This window comes from Seriola dumerili, unplaced genomic scaffold (assembly GCF_002260705.1).
Source record: "Seriola dumerili isolate Sdu_G_001 unplaced genomic scaffold, Sdu_1.0 BDQW01001124.1, whole genome shotgun sequence".
Lineage (NCBI taxonomy): Eukaryota > Metazoa > Chordata > Actinopteri > Carangiformes > Carangidae > Seriola > Seriola dumerili.
In genome coordinates, this window is record NW_019175379.1 from 2,398,047 (window position 1) to 2,415,711 (window position 17,665).

Consider the following 17,665-nt stretch of genomic DNA (forward strand, 5'->3'; position numbering starts at 1 on the left):
ATGTTAGCATGTTGGTTAACTAGCTTACTACCTACAGTGGTAGCCTAGTGTTACTTCTATAGCCAAGGAGCATTTCATTAGGTAACTACATGAGTTTGTGGACTTACAGGTTACACTAGAAAAAGGTTAGCATCTCTGCTCTGGTCTTCATTTGGTTTGGGGAAGTTTATACTCCAGCAACTGCAGTTTGTTTGTCCAGTTTTTCGACAATGGGCCTCCAGAGAGGGGTATGTAAGAGCTTTGGATATTAAAAACAGCATTTTGGTTTTAAAGGAAATCTGGTAGAAACATTAAAAGTCATTTGGAGAATGAGTCAGCGGTAATTTGCTAGCTAGCAGCAGCTAAAACTAAAATTTGCCGACGATCTCATCTGCTAGAAATGAGAAACTAATTTTGTTTACTTATGTGTGAAATTGAAAACCCATTGTTTGGTAAATCTGCCACTGTTACTGGAAACAGCATGTGCACCACGTTAGAAGGGGAAAACTTACATTAGCAGTAACTCATGGGAGCTTTAACGAAGGGTCAAATGAAACATGTTCATTTGCATTGGAAACAGGTGAGATTTCACTCCTCTTGTTTTAAGAAAAATAAGATTTATACGCAGAATAATGGATTAAATGACTTGTTAGGATGGATGTTGTGCATTGTAAGCTCTTGCAATGTTTTAAACCACTGACCAAAGCGGAGACTGTCAGTGTTTTAATTCCCTCCACACAGGGAGGAGTGTTATTTTTAATTCTAATACTGCGGCGACAGCACGCCCACGGTATACTCTGTGTGTGTATATTGTGTCGAGGCTAATCATGAGGTGTGTATCCAGCTTCCCTTTCGCACGCCTGACTAACCATTGCCTCCCTGCCCTCTCCTGCAGCCATGTTTTCCTGAAGGTTTACTGTGTAAGCAATCTTAATGACACCTGCTTCCCACCCTCTGATCTGTGTGTTGACAAATTGCATACCACTGCAGGGTGTGTGTGTGTGTGTGTGTGTGTGTGTGTGTGTGTGTGTGTGTGTGTGTGTGTGTGTGTGTGTGTGTGTGTGTGAGTTGACTGACTGACAGCGCAAAGAAGAAACTTTCGTGAAAAGTGATTACGAAGCATTCCTCTGTAGCTAATCCTGCCCTGGATATAATCAAACATTAACAGACATAATAAAGTCAATTTCACAAGCTATCTTCTCTCTACAGTAATCACACACAGTAAAGCATACAGACAACCTTTAGACCATTTGCATTACAGGCTGACATTTGCAAAAGAGATAGCAGAACACGATCTCCTGAATTTACTGACTGTCATGTTTATAAGCGAGAGACCGATAAAACTGAGTGTCGTCTGAAAATGGATGCAGGTTTGAGGGGTTCTTGGAGCAGGCAGTTCTGACCTTTGCCCTGGTTCCTGGGTGGCAGCGGCGGCCCGTCGGCCACAGGGGAGGAGGTGAGGTCGGTGGATGCGCTGTACATCTGGTTGGTGAAGGCGCTGTAGGACAAACGCTGCTGCTTGTCCCTTTGGCTGATGAAGCCCGGCAGGGAGAGCTTATCGTGGGGGGAGAGGCTGGAGGAGTGGCAGAAGCTCTGAGGCCTCGGGGAGCGGTCCTTCTTGATGGGACTAGGCTGGAGAGGGACACGAAACAGATGAGACAGAGCTGACATCAGCCTACGAAGATACACTTGCTCTTTAATTTGCTTGTTAATGTTTAGCTGTTTGCATATAACCGCGGTTTCAACAGCATTTCAACGGGCATTTCAATATGTAGTTAGAATCTATTTCTACTTAGATATGGTCATTAAAATGTAATTTAGTTTGTAAAACTCTTCACTTTTCAAATGATTTGAGCTCATTTTTTAACTACATCACTAAATGAATGCCAGTTTTCTGGCTGCATTGCACTATGATGTTTTGAAGTATCCGAAATTGGTATATTCGCTCTTACTGTGGATTTCTGCTTCTGCATAAATGTAATTCAGTCAGTGCAAAGCTGTGAATTGAGAGAGAGGCCCTTGATCTTTGACTCTGCAGAACTGACACTGTAACGTGAGCTGCTGATGCTTTAAAGTGGCGAAAATCCATTTGCAGCTGAATCAATTGAACCCCGACCTTGGCAACCTTGGGAAATACATCCTTACACTGTGTGTTGTGTGCTGTTCAAACAAGAATTTTGAATAACCTGGACGTCTTTTGACTATTTTCCATTATTTCCCTTCTACCTGCTCCATCTAATTCTTTACGCAAAATTATGAATCTAGAGAGAAGCCTTCGTTCTTTCACTGGATAATACATCAAATCCTGACTTGTTGATTCTGATTCTCTATTCCACGTTGCATTGGAGGATTATCCATAAAAATAAAGGATGTACCACGAAAACACTAAAGGGAGCTTAACAATATACAGAATTTTCGTTCATCATTAGTTTTATTCAATAGCATGGTGTGTTGAAATCCAGACTGAATTCAGGTTCAAACAAGTGAATTTGAGGATCTGTTCAAACCTTATCATCCAGGTCATCATCACTCTCATCCATCTCCTCCAGTCTGAGGCTCCACTCATACTCCACATGGATGTGAGGGTTGAATTTCCCCTCTGCAGCCTGGACAAGCTGACACAAAGAGACACACAAACATCCATCAGTTAAAATCTAAAGATGGTCAGTTTACAAATATCTAAGACAAAGAAAAGCAGAGAATATTTAATTTGAGGAGCTGGAACCAACATATGTTGGACACTTTCATTATTTTTACTAACAATTAATCAACAAAACACTATAAACAAGTCACAGGAAGTAAAGCAAAAATAAAATAACAGAATAATCCTACAAAACCATCAGTCAATACTCTTCTCTAGAGATGAGCAATTACCCAATATACAGAGGTACACTACAAAATAAATTTGCCAGAGATTCTGCGCTGCATTTGAAGCTGCTTTTTTTTTGTCTGCACGCTCATATTAGCGTTAATAACAAACATACATCAACAATTATTTCCACTCTGCTGTCTCTGTTGCCTGAGGCTGAAGACAGACCTTTGACTGCCATCTAGTGTTCTGAATAATCTGCCCAAGAACTGGTCAACACGTGTCCACTCAACCATAGCCTTTTGTTAAATGTGTCTGATTTGATCTGTTTTGTTTTTTCTGTATATATAATTGGAAGTCTTTATAGACCATTAAAATCTACTGTGATGTCCAGAAGCTGCAGCTGGGCGGTCCTGTACTTACTGCCTCCTCACACTGAGTGTTCCTCAGTCGCCTGGCAACATCCAGCGCCGTCTCTCCGTTCTGATTGGCTAAAGGGGAGCGGAGGGATAATCAGCGGTTAGGGTCTGATACGTGCACACAGGCGTCGTTAACGAGAGGCTGAACCTCGACATGTGACTCACCGATGTCAGTGGCCGGCTTGCCCCTCAGGAGTAACTTGAGGCACTCGGGCTTCTCGTACATGCAGCAGTAATGCAGGGCGGTGTTCCCCCATTCCGTCTGCTTATCCAGGTTACCGCTGAGAGAACACACACACACACACACACAAACACACACACACACACACACACACACACACACACACACACAAACAAACAAACAAACACACACACACACACACACAACTAGTCAGGACACAGGTCACAAGGGTGTTTTCCACAGTCCTGTGGCTTCAGGTTAATGTGTTATTACCCAGTATTCTGTGTTTTAGCATGAGAGAAAATGGATTGGAAACAACATATATACAACAAAATAAACAAAATTGGGATCTGGGTGATGAGACTAAAACAAACAAATAATAATAGAAATAATAATAATAATAATAATAATAATAATAATAATGCAAGACAGACATGCTTTGGAAAAACAAGCCAACCATGTATTCCCTGTGCAAAAACCAACTTCACGCTACACAGTTACAGCAGGTAAATATTCCATTTTAGATCTTCTGCAGCTCCCAGAGAAATACTTTAAATAATGAGGGCGAAGCATGACACCATATAAGCACAGCTATTAATTAATGAGTGGGTCCCGCTTCTTCTGTGTGGAGGCTGGGTGCAGCAGGAGCAGTGGTGGGTAAACAATTGAAAGGAGAGGAATAAATTAAGGCAGAGAACAAGTGCTTGACCCATTTCTGTTTGCCTTGTGGGAATCTGAGCTGAGCTGTGCAGCACTAAGCTTTCCTCTGCACTTCCACTGCTTTATCATAGACCGGAGCGCGGAACAAGAAAGACTCACAGCAGACAGACAGAACATATTTAATACGCATGTTTTTCCACTAAAGTGTTGTTTACTACATAATTCAGCTGTAATCCACTGATGTGTTTAAAGACATTTTGAGGGCTGTTTAACTCGTGGGAAAAGCAGAAAGCCGCTCCCACATGCTTATACAATTATACAACGCTATTCTAACTTACTCGTGCGAGTGGCTCTTAAAAATGTACCTGTTCTGCACAAGGAAGTCCACCAGGTGCAGTGAGGTCTGGTCAGCAGTCCGTACAGAGTAGTGCAGTGCTGTCTCTCCGGCTTCCTGCAGGGGGCCATCAAACACAGCAAAGACACGGTGAGACAATCTTGGGCAGCATCCATTCTGTATTCTCTCCCTCTCTGTGTCTCTTTCAGCATTTAAACAAGCTGCAGTAAACAAAATGGCTCCTAAAAATATTATTTCTACAAAGCACGAAAGTGAAATTTGCCCATTTTTGCATTCATGCCATGTGATTTGCCGTTTTAAAATTGAATCTAGGTGTTATTTCTTTCGATTCGACGTTAAAGATGGAGATAAAAGATTACATTAATGGAAGTAACGGTTACATGTGCTGTGTATTTGGTGGCATCCTGGCGTCTGTAGAGTAGAGTACATGCTGCATTTAGTCCTGCATTCCTGTCGGGCTATCTGTGTCTAGGTTTAATGGGGGAGTGGGATGTCACTGTGCTGTCTGCAGCCATTCAGATGTACTGACAGCAGCAGATTAGATATCGGTGAGTCAGACTTCATAGCGCAGACAGCAGCAGCAGCAGCAGCAGCAGCAGCAGCAGCTCCCTCTGTCACCAAATGATATCCTCTTTTATTGCGTAGCAGCATTGAATGCTTAATTTTTCATTAGAGGAGAACCATGTCTGTGCTATAAAACCATCGACCCATTTATGTCAGATTAACTCTGACCACCCATGTTGTTTACGCTACAGTATCTTCACCATCTCCTGCCTGTTATTTAACTTTCATTTATGCCTAAAGCAGTGGCGCAACAGCAATGAGGAAACAAAGAGAAAACAGGCTGAACCGCAGAATAAAAAACAGACACACGAATTGAGCCACCACAGATGCCGTCATTTAAGTAAATATGGACTCAGCAGAGATGATGCTCTACAACGTGGTGGAGGTTACTGGATGTCACCACCTGCTGGTGAAGTTATCCGGATGACTCAAAATTTTCCAACTGTTACGCCCATTTCTGCCCACCAAATAATTCACCAACTGGTAGAAATGTGTCAGCATTGGTGGACGGGAATAAACCTCACATGAGGATGAACCACTGCAGCGGCATGTGTAAGAGCTGTGGGGAGGAGGTTTCCTGGCTTTGTAGTTTAGCGTGGGATCACCGAGCGTCACAGAAATATAGTGTGGAGGTTATGGGAGGAGGCTGACATGTAGCCAAGATTCCAGGCAGCAAGAATGTCAATGTTACATGATAGGTATCTTCATCAAGGCTTTCTGAGAAATATTCAATATTTAAAGGGCCAGTTCAGCCAAATAACAAAGGCGAGAAACATACATCTGCACTGACGCTGAGCGGTTTCACAGCATGCAGATAGTTTGGGTTTTATTTGCCGAAGTGTCCTTGAATAATCTGGATAATCCACAATCTCACTGTCTGCAGTTTCACTGAGCCGATTTCTTTTATGCATTGCAGCTGTTTTTACATTGGCAATGTCGCCGACTGTGAGAGGGGTGACGGAAATACTAAAAGTCAAACATTTGGATATTATAGCACACACATTTGGCCTTTCACCTCTCCTGCATCCAGCATATAAACTCTTAAGTGCTGTGAAATTGAAATCACTGCAACAGCTACAGGAAACCAAACCAAGCAGCGAAGTGGTTGATGACTTATTGTACAGATGATTAGCTTTGAGCTTGGAAACCACTGCCTCAAAGTTCAGACTCACCGGCCCCGCCTCCGGGAGCGGCTCCATAAGCTCCACCCCCTCTGCGTAGACCTGGATGAGGGACAGCAGGTCCCTGGACTGGACCGCCTCAAACAGCTCGATCATTTTAGCTGCCGCAGACGTGCATGTCTTCCTCGCATACTTGTGGTCCACGTACTTAGCATTGATGAACTCCTTTCTCACCGTCCTGTGGGCAAAATATTGCGTATTAAAAGTGTGTTTTAAGAGAAAAGGAATTCTGTTTGGATATTTGGATATATAAGTCAGAGAGCACTTACATGTCACTGGAGGGAGTGGGCTTTGGTGAAGGGGAAGGGAGATTTCCCTCCATGATCTCATTGAAACTACTGTTCCCTACATTCTTGGCCAGCTGGGGGAGAAAGAGGGAAAAGTCAGTCATCGGATCACAGTAATGTGAAAACGTAGAGCAGCATTTGCTTGTGCTCAGAGACAGATGAGCACAGTGGATCTGGGAGTATGAAAGCCCGCTGCTTTAAGGATCAAATTCTGCACTTTCCTGTGTTTCCACTACTCTTTCATTATTTTCTAATATTTCACTAGAGATGAAAATAGTAGAGGGTGTGGACTGCTGCTTCTCCAAAAACGACTATTTATTCACTCTGCAGACCGTGTCGAGACTCACCAAGAGTTCTGAGGTTCCCAGCTTGTCGAGCTCCATGGACTGGATGCGGGAGATGTGGACCCCCATCTCACGGTGGATGCCAGAGCACTCGATGCAGGTCAGGATCCCCAGGTTGGTGGAAAGCCACTTAGGGTCTACAAACACAAACAATATAAGAAAACACATGTTAGCCATCTACCTCCGGTATAAAGATACTGCAATAGGCATGAGTGGAGCTGGTGTGGACCCAGTAAAACTATTTCAAGTTGGATAAGATGCACCAGGTACCTCTGAAAGCTGGTAGCTCCAGACGCAGCAGGAGATACAGTAACTTCACTTCGACTACCCAGAAACCGTGCATATTAATTCAAATCTTTATGGGCAATGAATGCCACAGAGATCATGTTTACAGAATAAAAGAGCAAGAGATTTCTCAGCGATAAAACGCATCAGTCATGACCCTTAATGAAAATTATTTTTTTTATCTGGCTGCATTGTATTCTAGCTCTTTAAGGCCATTGTGTGCAGAGAAAATAGTTTCTCTGTGTCTCTGAACTTGATTCATTCCTGGATGATTGTTGAATCTGGGAGAAAAATGGTGTGGCATTGACAGAAACTATTACTCTTGAAGTGAGAGGGGCCGACATCAAAACCACAGACATCGATGTTTAAGGGATAGATGAAACATTTTTCTGCTTCAGGACTCCTTGATAACTGCGCCGCGAGCGTCTAAACACTGTTTACATTCTGTCGCTTTTCTGTGTGAACGAGAGAAATACATTTCACACATGAACAGAAACAGGTTCATCGTCAGTACCTGTTTTTATTTGACTGTTAATGCCATTTAATTAGTTATGTTATTACATTTTTTTTTAATTCAGAATATCATATCTGACACTTCCTGCAGACAGAGAAGTATAAAAATCCTATACCAGAATTTAATTTTAACAAACAGGAAAGATCCAAGTTTTTGTGCTACAGCTGCATTTATTAATCCTGTGTCATTGATGAAAAACACAGACAACCTTTCATCAGCTCAAATATCTGATGAAGCTGTGGATGCTCTTACGTGTGATGTGCGTACAGCCGTAAGATCATGTAATCTTGGTCATGTTACGGCTGATGAGACAAACCTGCCTTGGATTTATTGACTGAATGTATTTATTTTTATTCGCAAATCAACAATAAACATTGCAGATAACTATATGAATGTTGAAATCACAAACAGTGACCCACAGTCACATCGTACAGCAGGAGGCAGATAAAGTCCATTGCATAATCTACAGTCAATCAAACGGCACAAGCACGCTGAGATGCACCAGCGGCGGCTTCACGCGGCGCCCTCTGAACTGACTGACCGGCGTCACTGCCTGATGCTCTGATGCAATCTGGGAGATTTAAGCCTCAGCATGCAGCTCGGCCGTGTTGTCCGTGACCTCGGTGATGCTGTGAGTCGCGGAATGTCGTTCTGTCCGAATCTGACATGTTAACAGCGGGCAGAGGTCGGCGGGAACGTCAGAGGCAGCCCCAAAAACCAATGAGTCATACACAGAAACACAGGCCGCGAGCAGGCAGGCACAACACACACACACACACACACACACACGCGTGCACACATATTTACACAGGACAATGAACAGATGCAAGATGGTGATAGGTCACGAAGTGCATGTTAAAGCATGATGAGTGAATGCACGCTGACCTCCAGAGCCGTTTAACGCTAATGCTGCAAAGCTGTGTGTTATAGAGGGAGACCCTGGGAGAATATGAAATAAGATGGAGTCGTCCTCTTTCTGCTCAGACCAGAGGGAACAAAGAGGCGACCTTTCAAAGTCATTGCAACGACCTTTCAACCATGAAGTTAATTTTAGGCGTGGAGGAAAAAGACGCACTTCAGCGCTGGGTGTCATCTCCTCGGCGGAAGCTAAAAATCGATTGTGGTTTTAATAAAGTAAAACAACCCACATCTGGCAGTGTTACTACTGAAGCCATGTATACTGCAGCAACAAGAGTATAGACATGACAAATTACCTCCCCCCTCTGCAGATATCAGGGGTCGTCGGAGCGTGTGTGACTTATGTAACGACGTGATGTAATGATGTTGTTTCTCAAAGCGAAGAAATGTTTTTTTTCCCCTCAGAGCATAAAGTCCTCCCGTCGGTCCGAGCTGCTGTGTGTGTTTGTGTTGACAGAGGAGAATGTGTGTGTGTGTGTGTGTGTGTGTGTGTGTGTGTGTGTGTGTTAAGTGTCAGAGGGCCTGAATGTCTACGCCACTCCTGAGTGCTGAGTCTTTGCTTCCCAATGTGGGGGAGGACCAGGATCGGGTTGTGTCCTGAATGCCAACAACACTAATGCACGCACACACATACACACACACTTGTTCACTGAAGGCTGCTGGGGGATTTTGCAGTGCAGCTTGTTCAGTTACCATCCAACTGAAGGACACGGAGTTCAAGGTAGCTGTGACTCTGCAATGGAGTCAAGATTGGTGCGTGGATTTAAAATAAAACATTTGCTCAGAGCTGAATCTGAAAATGCTGAAGTGAAGGTGTTTGTCTTTTTCCTGGAACAAGGTGAGGGTTGACTAAGCATAAAACAGGAAGAGGATGTGCATACTATATAAAGCTTCTCTGGGCACAAACACACACACACACACACACACACACAGCAGCAGTACTCACCTGCAGCTCCGCAGTCGCAGCAGACTTCATTGCCCGGCATGCGCAGCACGTCTTCTATGATGGCTTTAGTGAGGTCCTCTAAACCGTCCTCGCCTCCGCTGCTCTGCTCACCGCGGAACGCCATGTTCAACGCCTCCTCCTTACTGTTGGTCAGCACCGAGATCCAGCTGCAGGAGGTAGGACATCATGAATGCCGTTATAAGTAGAGCTGGAACTATTTTGCTTGAATTTTTCTGCTTGAAAAACTAGAATTAGAAATAAGTCACTAAAAAGTTGATTATAGCTACGAGAGAGCAAGGTGCCAGTTTCCATAAACCCAGTGTATTCTTCATTACACACAGTTATTAACAGATCTTTAGCCAAGTCTGTGGTCATTAAGAATCATGCAAACAGGAAAAACTGAAGCTGACTTTCAAACACAATGTGCTGCTACACTCTACCCACTGAACTGGCCCGCACACACACCTACACACACACACACACACACACACACACACACACAAAGTGGGCTTTATGAGCCTGACGTCAGCATTTCCTCTGTCAATGCCACTCAATGCCGCCTGTAAAGACAGAGGCCAGACAGGGAGTGGGCACACGGACCGATGTGTTAGATTGTCTGTTTATCCGTCTGTGTGTAAAAACAAGAAATTTTAATCCACAGATGCGTAGGTGTGCAGCTGCTGAGCCAAAGCAGTTCTGTGTTTACTTATAATATGCATTATAATATGCTCCCAGCCTAATTGAGGGGGAGTGTGATTGCCCAAAGCAGAAGCCCTATGGAATACTAAATATTTCATGGAGAATCCCATGAAGACGCTGCTGCTGCAGTTGCTGCTGCTGCTGCTGCAGCTGGAGGTGCGTGACAGAACCGGCAGTGAGAAGCACTGAGCTGGATCCCAGAGGACTACATGTACATGGAGCTACAGAGTGCTCGAGCAGCACTGAAACAAGCCGCACAACCACAGCAAAGATAGAAGAAAGCTTCCGGCATCAGAGGAAGAAGATGCCAGCCCAGAACAAAAGTGTCAGAAATCAAAGTGTGCTTCAAGAGCGTTTTAGTCTAGACAGCTCAAGAAGATTCAGTGAGACTCAGATTCAGTTTCCTTTTAATGATTCAGGGTGTTTCTCCCTCGAGAAGCAACACAGAGTTTACTTATTAAACTATTTTCATAATTTCGAGGGGAAAAAACATTATAATGAAGATTATCCATCTAAGAAGCTTTGTGTCATTAGCATGGAGCTGAAACAATTAATCAATTGACTGAAAAATAATCAGAAAACACTGTTAGGATTTTCATCTTTTCTGTGTTTTATATCATTTAAACTAAATGTTTTTGGCTCATTTGACAAAATAAGCAGTTAGAAGACGTCATCTTGGGAAATGAACTCATATCTACTCAAAGTAAAACCAGATATTAGCTCCATGGATCAGCTATCTTTTGCTAACTGCAAAAAGTGGGACCTTCTAATGGGAGCTAACTAAGCTAGCTGATAGCCAACTAACAAATTACCTATTCATCTACAGCGGACACAAACATATATTACTACTTGCAGACGCTATAACAGTGTGCACTTTACTGAAAAACAAAATCAAACCTATATCATGTGTGGTGAGTGTGGAAAAGGTCACCTAAACAATTAGCACAACTACTGAAAGTCTACAAAAAGTGCTGATTAATATTGTGTGATAATCTAATAAAGCATTATATGAATTACTACTGTCCCAATCTGTCTGTGTGTGTGTGTGTTTCTGCCTATTCACATGCACATGTGTGTGACTGCATGGGAAACAACAGTTTGAGGGTACTGTGACCTGAATTACTGCAGACCACAAATCCCACTGCTCTCTTCTCTGCCACCCACTGCCAACAGTCTCTCTGCTCTCCGCAAAGTCAAACACATCCTGTCTTCAAGAATAACAATGTCACGACCGAGAATCCGCCAATCAAACCCCCATTAATAAAAAAAGATTAATGAAAGCTATCTACATCAATAACTAGATTTAGGTGAAAGGTCATAAGACAGGAAACGTCTCATAAACCTTCAAAAGGAAATAAAAATAAAAGCTCAACAGGCAGAAAACAAGCAGAGCATGATGCATTTCTCTGGACATGGTTACTCTCAAGTACTCACATGACAAACTCTTGTTCATCTTCAGCCTGGAAATGATATGTCCGGTTATCTGTGGAAAACCAGGATGTAAAATAAGCAAATGAGCTTGCATTTTTATTAGAAGCAACAGACATCATGCAGTAAACTATTCAAATATATCACTTGTCATGTGATCCTTTTGTACAAGTTCTTTTCCCTTGATGTTTATCTTGATTAAGCAGGAATTCCCCATCTTTCAGCAGGCTAACATCTAAATAACTGACCCATTCTGGCACATACACTAGTGAAATGAGCAGCAATTGCACGCAGAACTTACGAGAAATGAGATCAAAGCACTTCCTGTCCTCTGAGCTGGGTTTGACCTGGCAGGTGAGCAGGTTGAGTTTGACTGGCTGCCTGTTGGACTGCAAGACGAAACACATTACGCATTATAAAAGGCAGGTTTTTCAGGTTAGATGCACAACATTACACACAGAGGTTTCTATATGGTTATTATATATGATGCAATGTATCAGCTGTTTATTGTATGAAACGTCAAAGTGAAAAAGCCAAGATTTTTTTTAACAAGATATTTTTTCATTCTTCAACAATGCTGCTGTGACAATTTGAATATTCAGATAAAAAGTCACACAAGTCGAACAACAGGCTGAATTCAAGGCTTCTCTAGTCCCCACTAAGGAACTGGACGGCGCTGGCTGGGCTGTGTACTGTAATAATGGGCCCAGTTGGCACATGTACACTGAGCATTGTCTCCTGCCAGTGCCGGGGCAGGGGAGGGGCCGGTGCACGTGCTAATGAAATGCTAACAGGCGATGATGAGCCTTGGAGCTCGGCCGGCCTGCTGGCATCCCGCCATGTCAACGAGAGTCACCTAGAGTTCAGCTGCCACAAGGGTTGGAGAGAAGAAAAAAAAAAAACAAAACAAAAAAAACACTTGGAGTGGTGGTAAACTGCCCTCAGACAGAAAGGAGTGATTATAAGGTCTCGTAGATCTACCACTCAGACCAGAGCAGACAGAGAAGTTAAGGATTTAGTCCCTTCAGTAGAACAGAGGTAAACCTTTTATATCATATCTGAGACAACCACTTCCCCTGAGTCTCTCTAGCAAACAGAAATGATATCATGTTTGAGGCAGCCGCTGTGTGAAGGTTCAAATCATGCTCACACCCTAACACTATAAAAACAGCAAATGTGAACAATAAAAAATGCACAGGCTCGCGATCACATCGGTCGTGATCATTATGCGCCGCCAGAGCTGATCCTCCCTGCTGCGTTTCAGCTGGAACAACTGTGTCTTGTTGGTAAACAAGCCTCCAGAAAGCCAACCTCACCAGCTCAGACAACAAGCTGACTCACTGTTCCTCAGCAGTGAAAGTTACTAATATTGTCCCGACCTCAAATTCAAATATTTATATGGATACAAGATAAAATGTTATAAAATTCTGTTATCAAAATGTTCCAAACACATCGCACCAGTACCAATATTCAAAACATGTAACAGGAAACTAGTACAAATTACGGATGTCTCACAGGTATAATGTTTGCCATGTTCACCATCTTAGCTTAGCATGTTAGCATCCTGGCATTTGCTAGTTAGAACTAAAAACAAAGTACAGTCAGAACCAGAGTTGTGGAACGACATTGCTATCCTTAGAATAAGAACTAAATAATTTAGTCCGTTCTGGAGCTATTACAAGTTTGTTTACGTGAGAAATGAAAGAAGATAAAGATAAAACTGTGTAAAACCAGCCTTCATTTTAAATTTTGACCATTTGAGAAGCACACAAAATGCTGCTTTTCCATTTGTACCGCAAACTCCTGAATAATGCATGTTGATGAAACCTGTTTGACGTGAAGTAACAGATCTTTAACCATGCAATGCATTGTGGGTTTCAATCGTAGTCTGAGGCACTTTTCTAGTTTCACTCCCAGGACAAATAACAAAGAAAAGACCCTGCGTACTGCATGAGGCGCACGAACCAGAGCACTTTATTTTATGAAGCAGACAACATTTTCTTTCTCAAGGCTGCAGATCAAATAAGGTAATACCTTTTATGGGGACGGTCATGTGATTGATAACCAGCACAGGCTGGTAAATAAATCCCTGAGAGATTGATGTGTTTGACGTATAATCTTCTTAGGTTGTCTCATTCTATTTGACGTAAAGAAATTACATCAAACTGTAGAGAATTTACATAACTGCTGAATAATACATGCTTGTTTTTTTTAGATAGATTAATGGTCTGGTTATTTAACTACATGCAATATTCTGTAATAATCCATATCTATTGTTGGTGTTTCTTCATTCATAGAAGCAACTCAGCCTGCTGACAATTTGTTGCCTTTGGTCCAAGAATCAAGTACATATGACAAATTCTGTTTCCTTTTTGATCCTATTCTTTCTATAATGATACGGACCGAGTCATCTTAGCTTGAATGATAATGATACAGCTATGTTGGTTTGTAGGCCAGAGGAAGATGCATGTCACACCCAAACTTAGTCTCTTAATTAATTTTTTATTAACTTAATTATTTATTCTATGATGGCTTTTTTCCAACGTGGCTTTCCCTCCCCAAAATTTACACAAGATATCAGAGGAGCATCTTTCAGATCCACTCAAAAAACATTTAGCATTTTAGTTTATATAATTTGATGATTTTAAATTAGCGTAGTACAACTAAAATGCATAGGATCTTATTTTGAAAAACCTTGTTAAGTCTGACCGCCGAATGCAATGTTTCCTGTTTTTCACATGTTTGGATTCACTGATGATCTGAGTGTGATGAGGGAGACACCTGCCACTGCTCTGCCAATAATCATCTCAATTTACTGATTGTGCTAAGCCCCTAACTGTTTGAGGCTCAGTGGGAAGCTATAGAGCTATAAGGTGTTACAGAATGACCTCAGAGCTGAACTCAGCTGCAGATTCCTGCAGTTCACACAGGAAAGAAAACATCACACTGAGCTGCTGCTGCTGCACAAGAGAGGAGACAACGCTACAGACGTGCCAGCATATACAGTACGCTCACACTCGCTCTGAGATGAGTCACCGAGGCGCAGCAGGCAGAGGTGGGGGAGGGGTGGTGGGGACTCGGTGGTTGTGGAAAGGGGGGGGGTGGTGGTCACTGTTTCCATGACAACCCATCTATGTCAGCTCCACTCTTCCAGCTTTCCAGATTGAGAAAGCCCAACACAACCTCCCTGCATGATGCTCTCCCTTTGATTCACATAGTTACTCGTGAGGGTCAGGGGGTTCACGTGACTGTGTGTGTGTGTGTGTGTGTGTGTGTGTGTGTGTGTGTGTGTGTGTGTGTGTGTGTGTGTGTGTGTGTGTGTGTGCGTGTGCGTGTGTGTATTTGTCTTGTACTCACTGTGGCATGAGAGATGGTGAGGATGCCCCCCTTCACTGAGCACTGCCTCCTCTGCCACACCTTCCTCAGCCTGTGATGAGAGGGGGGAGGGGTGGGGGGTAGGGGGGTGGTGGCAGGGTACACACATTAGTTGAAGGGCTTGTCGTGTCTTTCTTCTTTAATTCGTAATGCAACACGAACGGTGCACTACAGCGTTTTTAAACAATGGCTGTGTTAGCAGCTTACCCATCACTCTTCTTCAGCAGGTAGCCTTTCTTCTCACTGCCAAACTCCTTGTTTCCCTGCAGCTGGTGCATGCTGTATCCACCCTGCTTGCTCTGCGAGTCCTGTGCAAGCCCACATCATAACACAAACACAAACACATACACACAAAAAACTACATTAAACACACATAGCATGTACGAAGAAGCTGCATAAAGACATGCATTACAGACACAAACACACAACAAACTGATTCTCTGACATGAAAGTACAGGGTGTCTCTTTTCAAAAACCGAAGTGAGTGCTAACAGAAGAATTCAATCTACAAGGCATGCTCTGCAACATCTCTAAAGGGTCAAACCACTCTACTGTCAAGCATAATAGACGGATGCCAGCATGCTCAACATGCACCAGCACTTACTCTTCTAGACTTGATTCCAGACAAGCAGAAGGCAGAGGGGGGGAGATAGAGGGGAGAGGTGTGAAAGATCCAGCTCAGGTGCAAGTGGTGGGTGTGAAAGAGTGTGTGTTCCCTGCCCGTTTGCCAAATGATCAACCACAATCTGAAAAAGTGTTTATTTTCTAAATGTGCACGGGTGCTATTAACAAGACAAGCTACAGAACGTGTAAATGAAATGTGAAAGACTCTATAGACGGTTTCATGCAGAACAGCGGACTGAGTGTGTGAACATGTGAACAGCGATGACGCTGGAAACCGACGCACGGCTACATCGGCCCGTGTAGATAAATAAAAACCAGGGGTGGCCGTGTTTTAAATGTGTGTGTGTGGTTTCGAGTCTGGCAGTGAGTGGCTCTCCACTGAGCAGCCAGTGAGGCACAACACTGGTCACCAGCAAAGCCTACCACACACTGGCTACCAGCATGGTACAGCACTGGGCACTCGCTCTGTGCTGCAGGAGACAAGCTCCAAACCTGGTAGTGGCCAGAGTGAGAGGGTGGGGTGGGGGGTGGGTGGGGGGGGGTTGTGTGGTAAAACATGGAAAGGGGGTTTCAGTATGACTGGGATGACTGACTCTACCCTGGCTCTGTTCAGCCCAATATATTTCTGGGAGGGCTGGTGCAGGAAGCACTTCACCTGCCTACGAGTTCAGATTTGGCCCGGTGTGTCTGGATGTGACCTGCCTACCTCCTTCTGGTCCAGCTGGAGGGAGGACTTGATCAGATCTCGCAGGGCAGTCAGCTGCTTCTTCTCCTCATCCTGAGTTTGTTTGATCTGTGGAGGAAAGGGAGAGGTACACCAAGAGAACGGAGAGAGCTGGTGTTTACAAAGAGCCATTTATTACACTAATAAAAATGACCTGTATAAATGTCTAGACTGAAATAAACTGGTGTATTCCAAAACGAATTTCAGTCACTTTACAAATTGCTCTCTTTACAAGCCATCCCTCACACCAGTGTCCAAAAACTTGTGCCACTTCCCCAGGCTCTGACAACCAAAGTGCACGAAACACAAAACTGAAGAAAAAAAAAAAGACAAAAGACCTTCACACTGCACTGATGGCCGCCGATAAATCTAATTTAATCGAGCATCAGGCATTGTTAGATCAAAACGTTGCTCCGTTAAATTCGATTTATTGGGAGGAATCAGTGCAGTGTGATGATCTTTTGTCTGACATCTACTTTCCCATGCGTTACTGTCTTCATATAAGTGAGGTTTAACTACTTTACAGCGAGTTCTGAATCGTGACAGCTGCTGCAAAAGAGCCACCTTCCCTCATATAATGACGGCAGGAGCTCTGTATTCTGATAAAACTGCTGCTTCGGGAGAAAGCACTGCATTCTTGACTTTGACAAAATGAAAAATAAAAAAAACCCTCAACTCAAGGTCCTCTTACTAGATTTTTCCAGAGCTTTTAACCACGTCAGTAAAAGCAAACTTATCTGCTGAAGTAAGTAAGTGGTTAGATTTTTTAACTACAGCTTTGGTCCAAGTATGCATGTGCACAAACACAGGCTGGAAACCAAAGCTGGAGCTGACGGTGATAAAGATGAAGGAAGAGGTGAAAAGGTGACTGTGTGAGTATTTACATTGTAGAGATCAGCTGCCAGCTTCTCAATGTACTGTTTCAGCTTATCCGCTGTCTTCAAGCCATCTTGAAAGAAACTGGAGGGACAGAGGTACATGTGAGTTGTCACTGACATTAACATTCATCGGAATAAATATGAGACACGGATCGGTCATTTAGGGAAACTGCTTCGCAAATGTCAGGTGTCACATTACGATCTTTTCGGCCACTATGAAGGTCACGCGGGGAGAAATTGGTGCAGTTTATGTTTAATGTATAGCCCGGCTCCTCCTGGCGCCTTTCGCCTCTTGGCACAGAAATCGTCTCTGGCCGTGTCCACAGCAGATTTGCAGAGGTGCTTAGCACATCCTGAAATCCATTACAGATCTGTCAGCGGTACAGACCTCGACGCAGCGCTGCATCTGCAAATCACTGCTAATGACCTCCCCTTCACTCTCTCTCCACCCACTGCCCTTCTTCTTGGAGCTCACATCTCCCTTCCTCCTTTCTT

General features: G+C 43.5%; 1 protein-coding gene across 6 annotated transcripts in view; it reads right to left on the bottom strand.

Moving 5' to 3' along the window:
• Nucleotides 1–17,665, bottom strand: part of asap1 (ArfGAP with SH3 domain, ankyrin repeat and PH domain 1) — a 54,682-nt gene that overhangs the window by 6,018 nt on the left and 30,999 nt on the right. For 5 of the 6 annotated variants that reach the window (XM_022767117.1, XM_022767115.1, XM_022767119.1 and 2 more), the window contains exons 8-23: nt 17,177–17,252; nt 16,275–16,361; nt 15,549–15,557; nt 15,152–15,252; nt 14,927–14,996; nt 11,871–11,958; nt 11,576–11,624; nt 9,443–9,609; nt 6,783–6,916; nt 6,418–6,509; nt 6,140–6,326; nt 4,414–4,499; nt 3,373–3,488; nt 3,212–3,279; nt 2,487–2,594; nt 1,383–1,611 (exon numbers count right to left, since the gene is read on the bottom strand). In XM_022767117.1, the coding sequence (XP_022622838.1) occupies nt 1,383–1,611; nt 2,487–2,594; nt 3,212–3,279; nt 3,373–3,488; nt 4,414–4,499; nt 6,140–6,326; nt 6,418–6,509; nt 6,783–6,916; nt 9,443–9,609; nt 11,576–11,624; nt 11,871–11,958; nt 14,927–14,996; nt 15,152–15,252; nt 15,549–15,557; nt 16,275–16,361; nt 17,177–17,252 (1,667 nt within the window). The remainder of the gene's footprint in view (nt 1–1,382; nt 1,612–2,486; nt 2,595–3,211; nt 3,280–3,372; nt 3,489–4,413; nt 4,500–6,139; nt 6,327–6,417; nt 6,510–6,782; nt 6,917–9,442; nt 9,610–11,575; nt 11,625–11,870; nt 11,959–14,926; nt 14,997–15,151; nt 15,253–15,548; nt 15,558–16,274; nt 16,362–17,176; nt 17,253–17,665) is intronic. The other variant, XM_022767114.1, reaches the window with a different exon arrangement.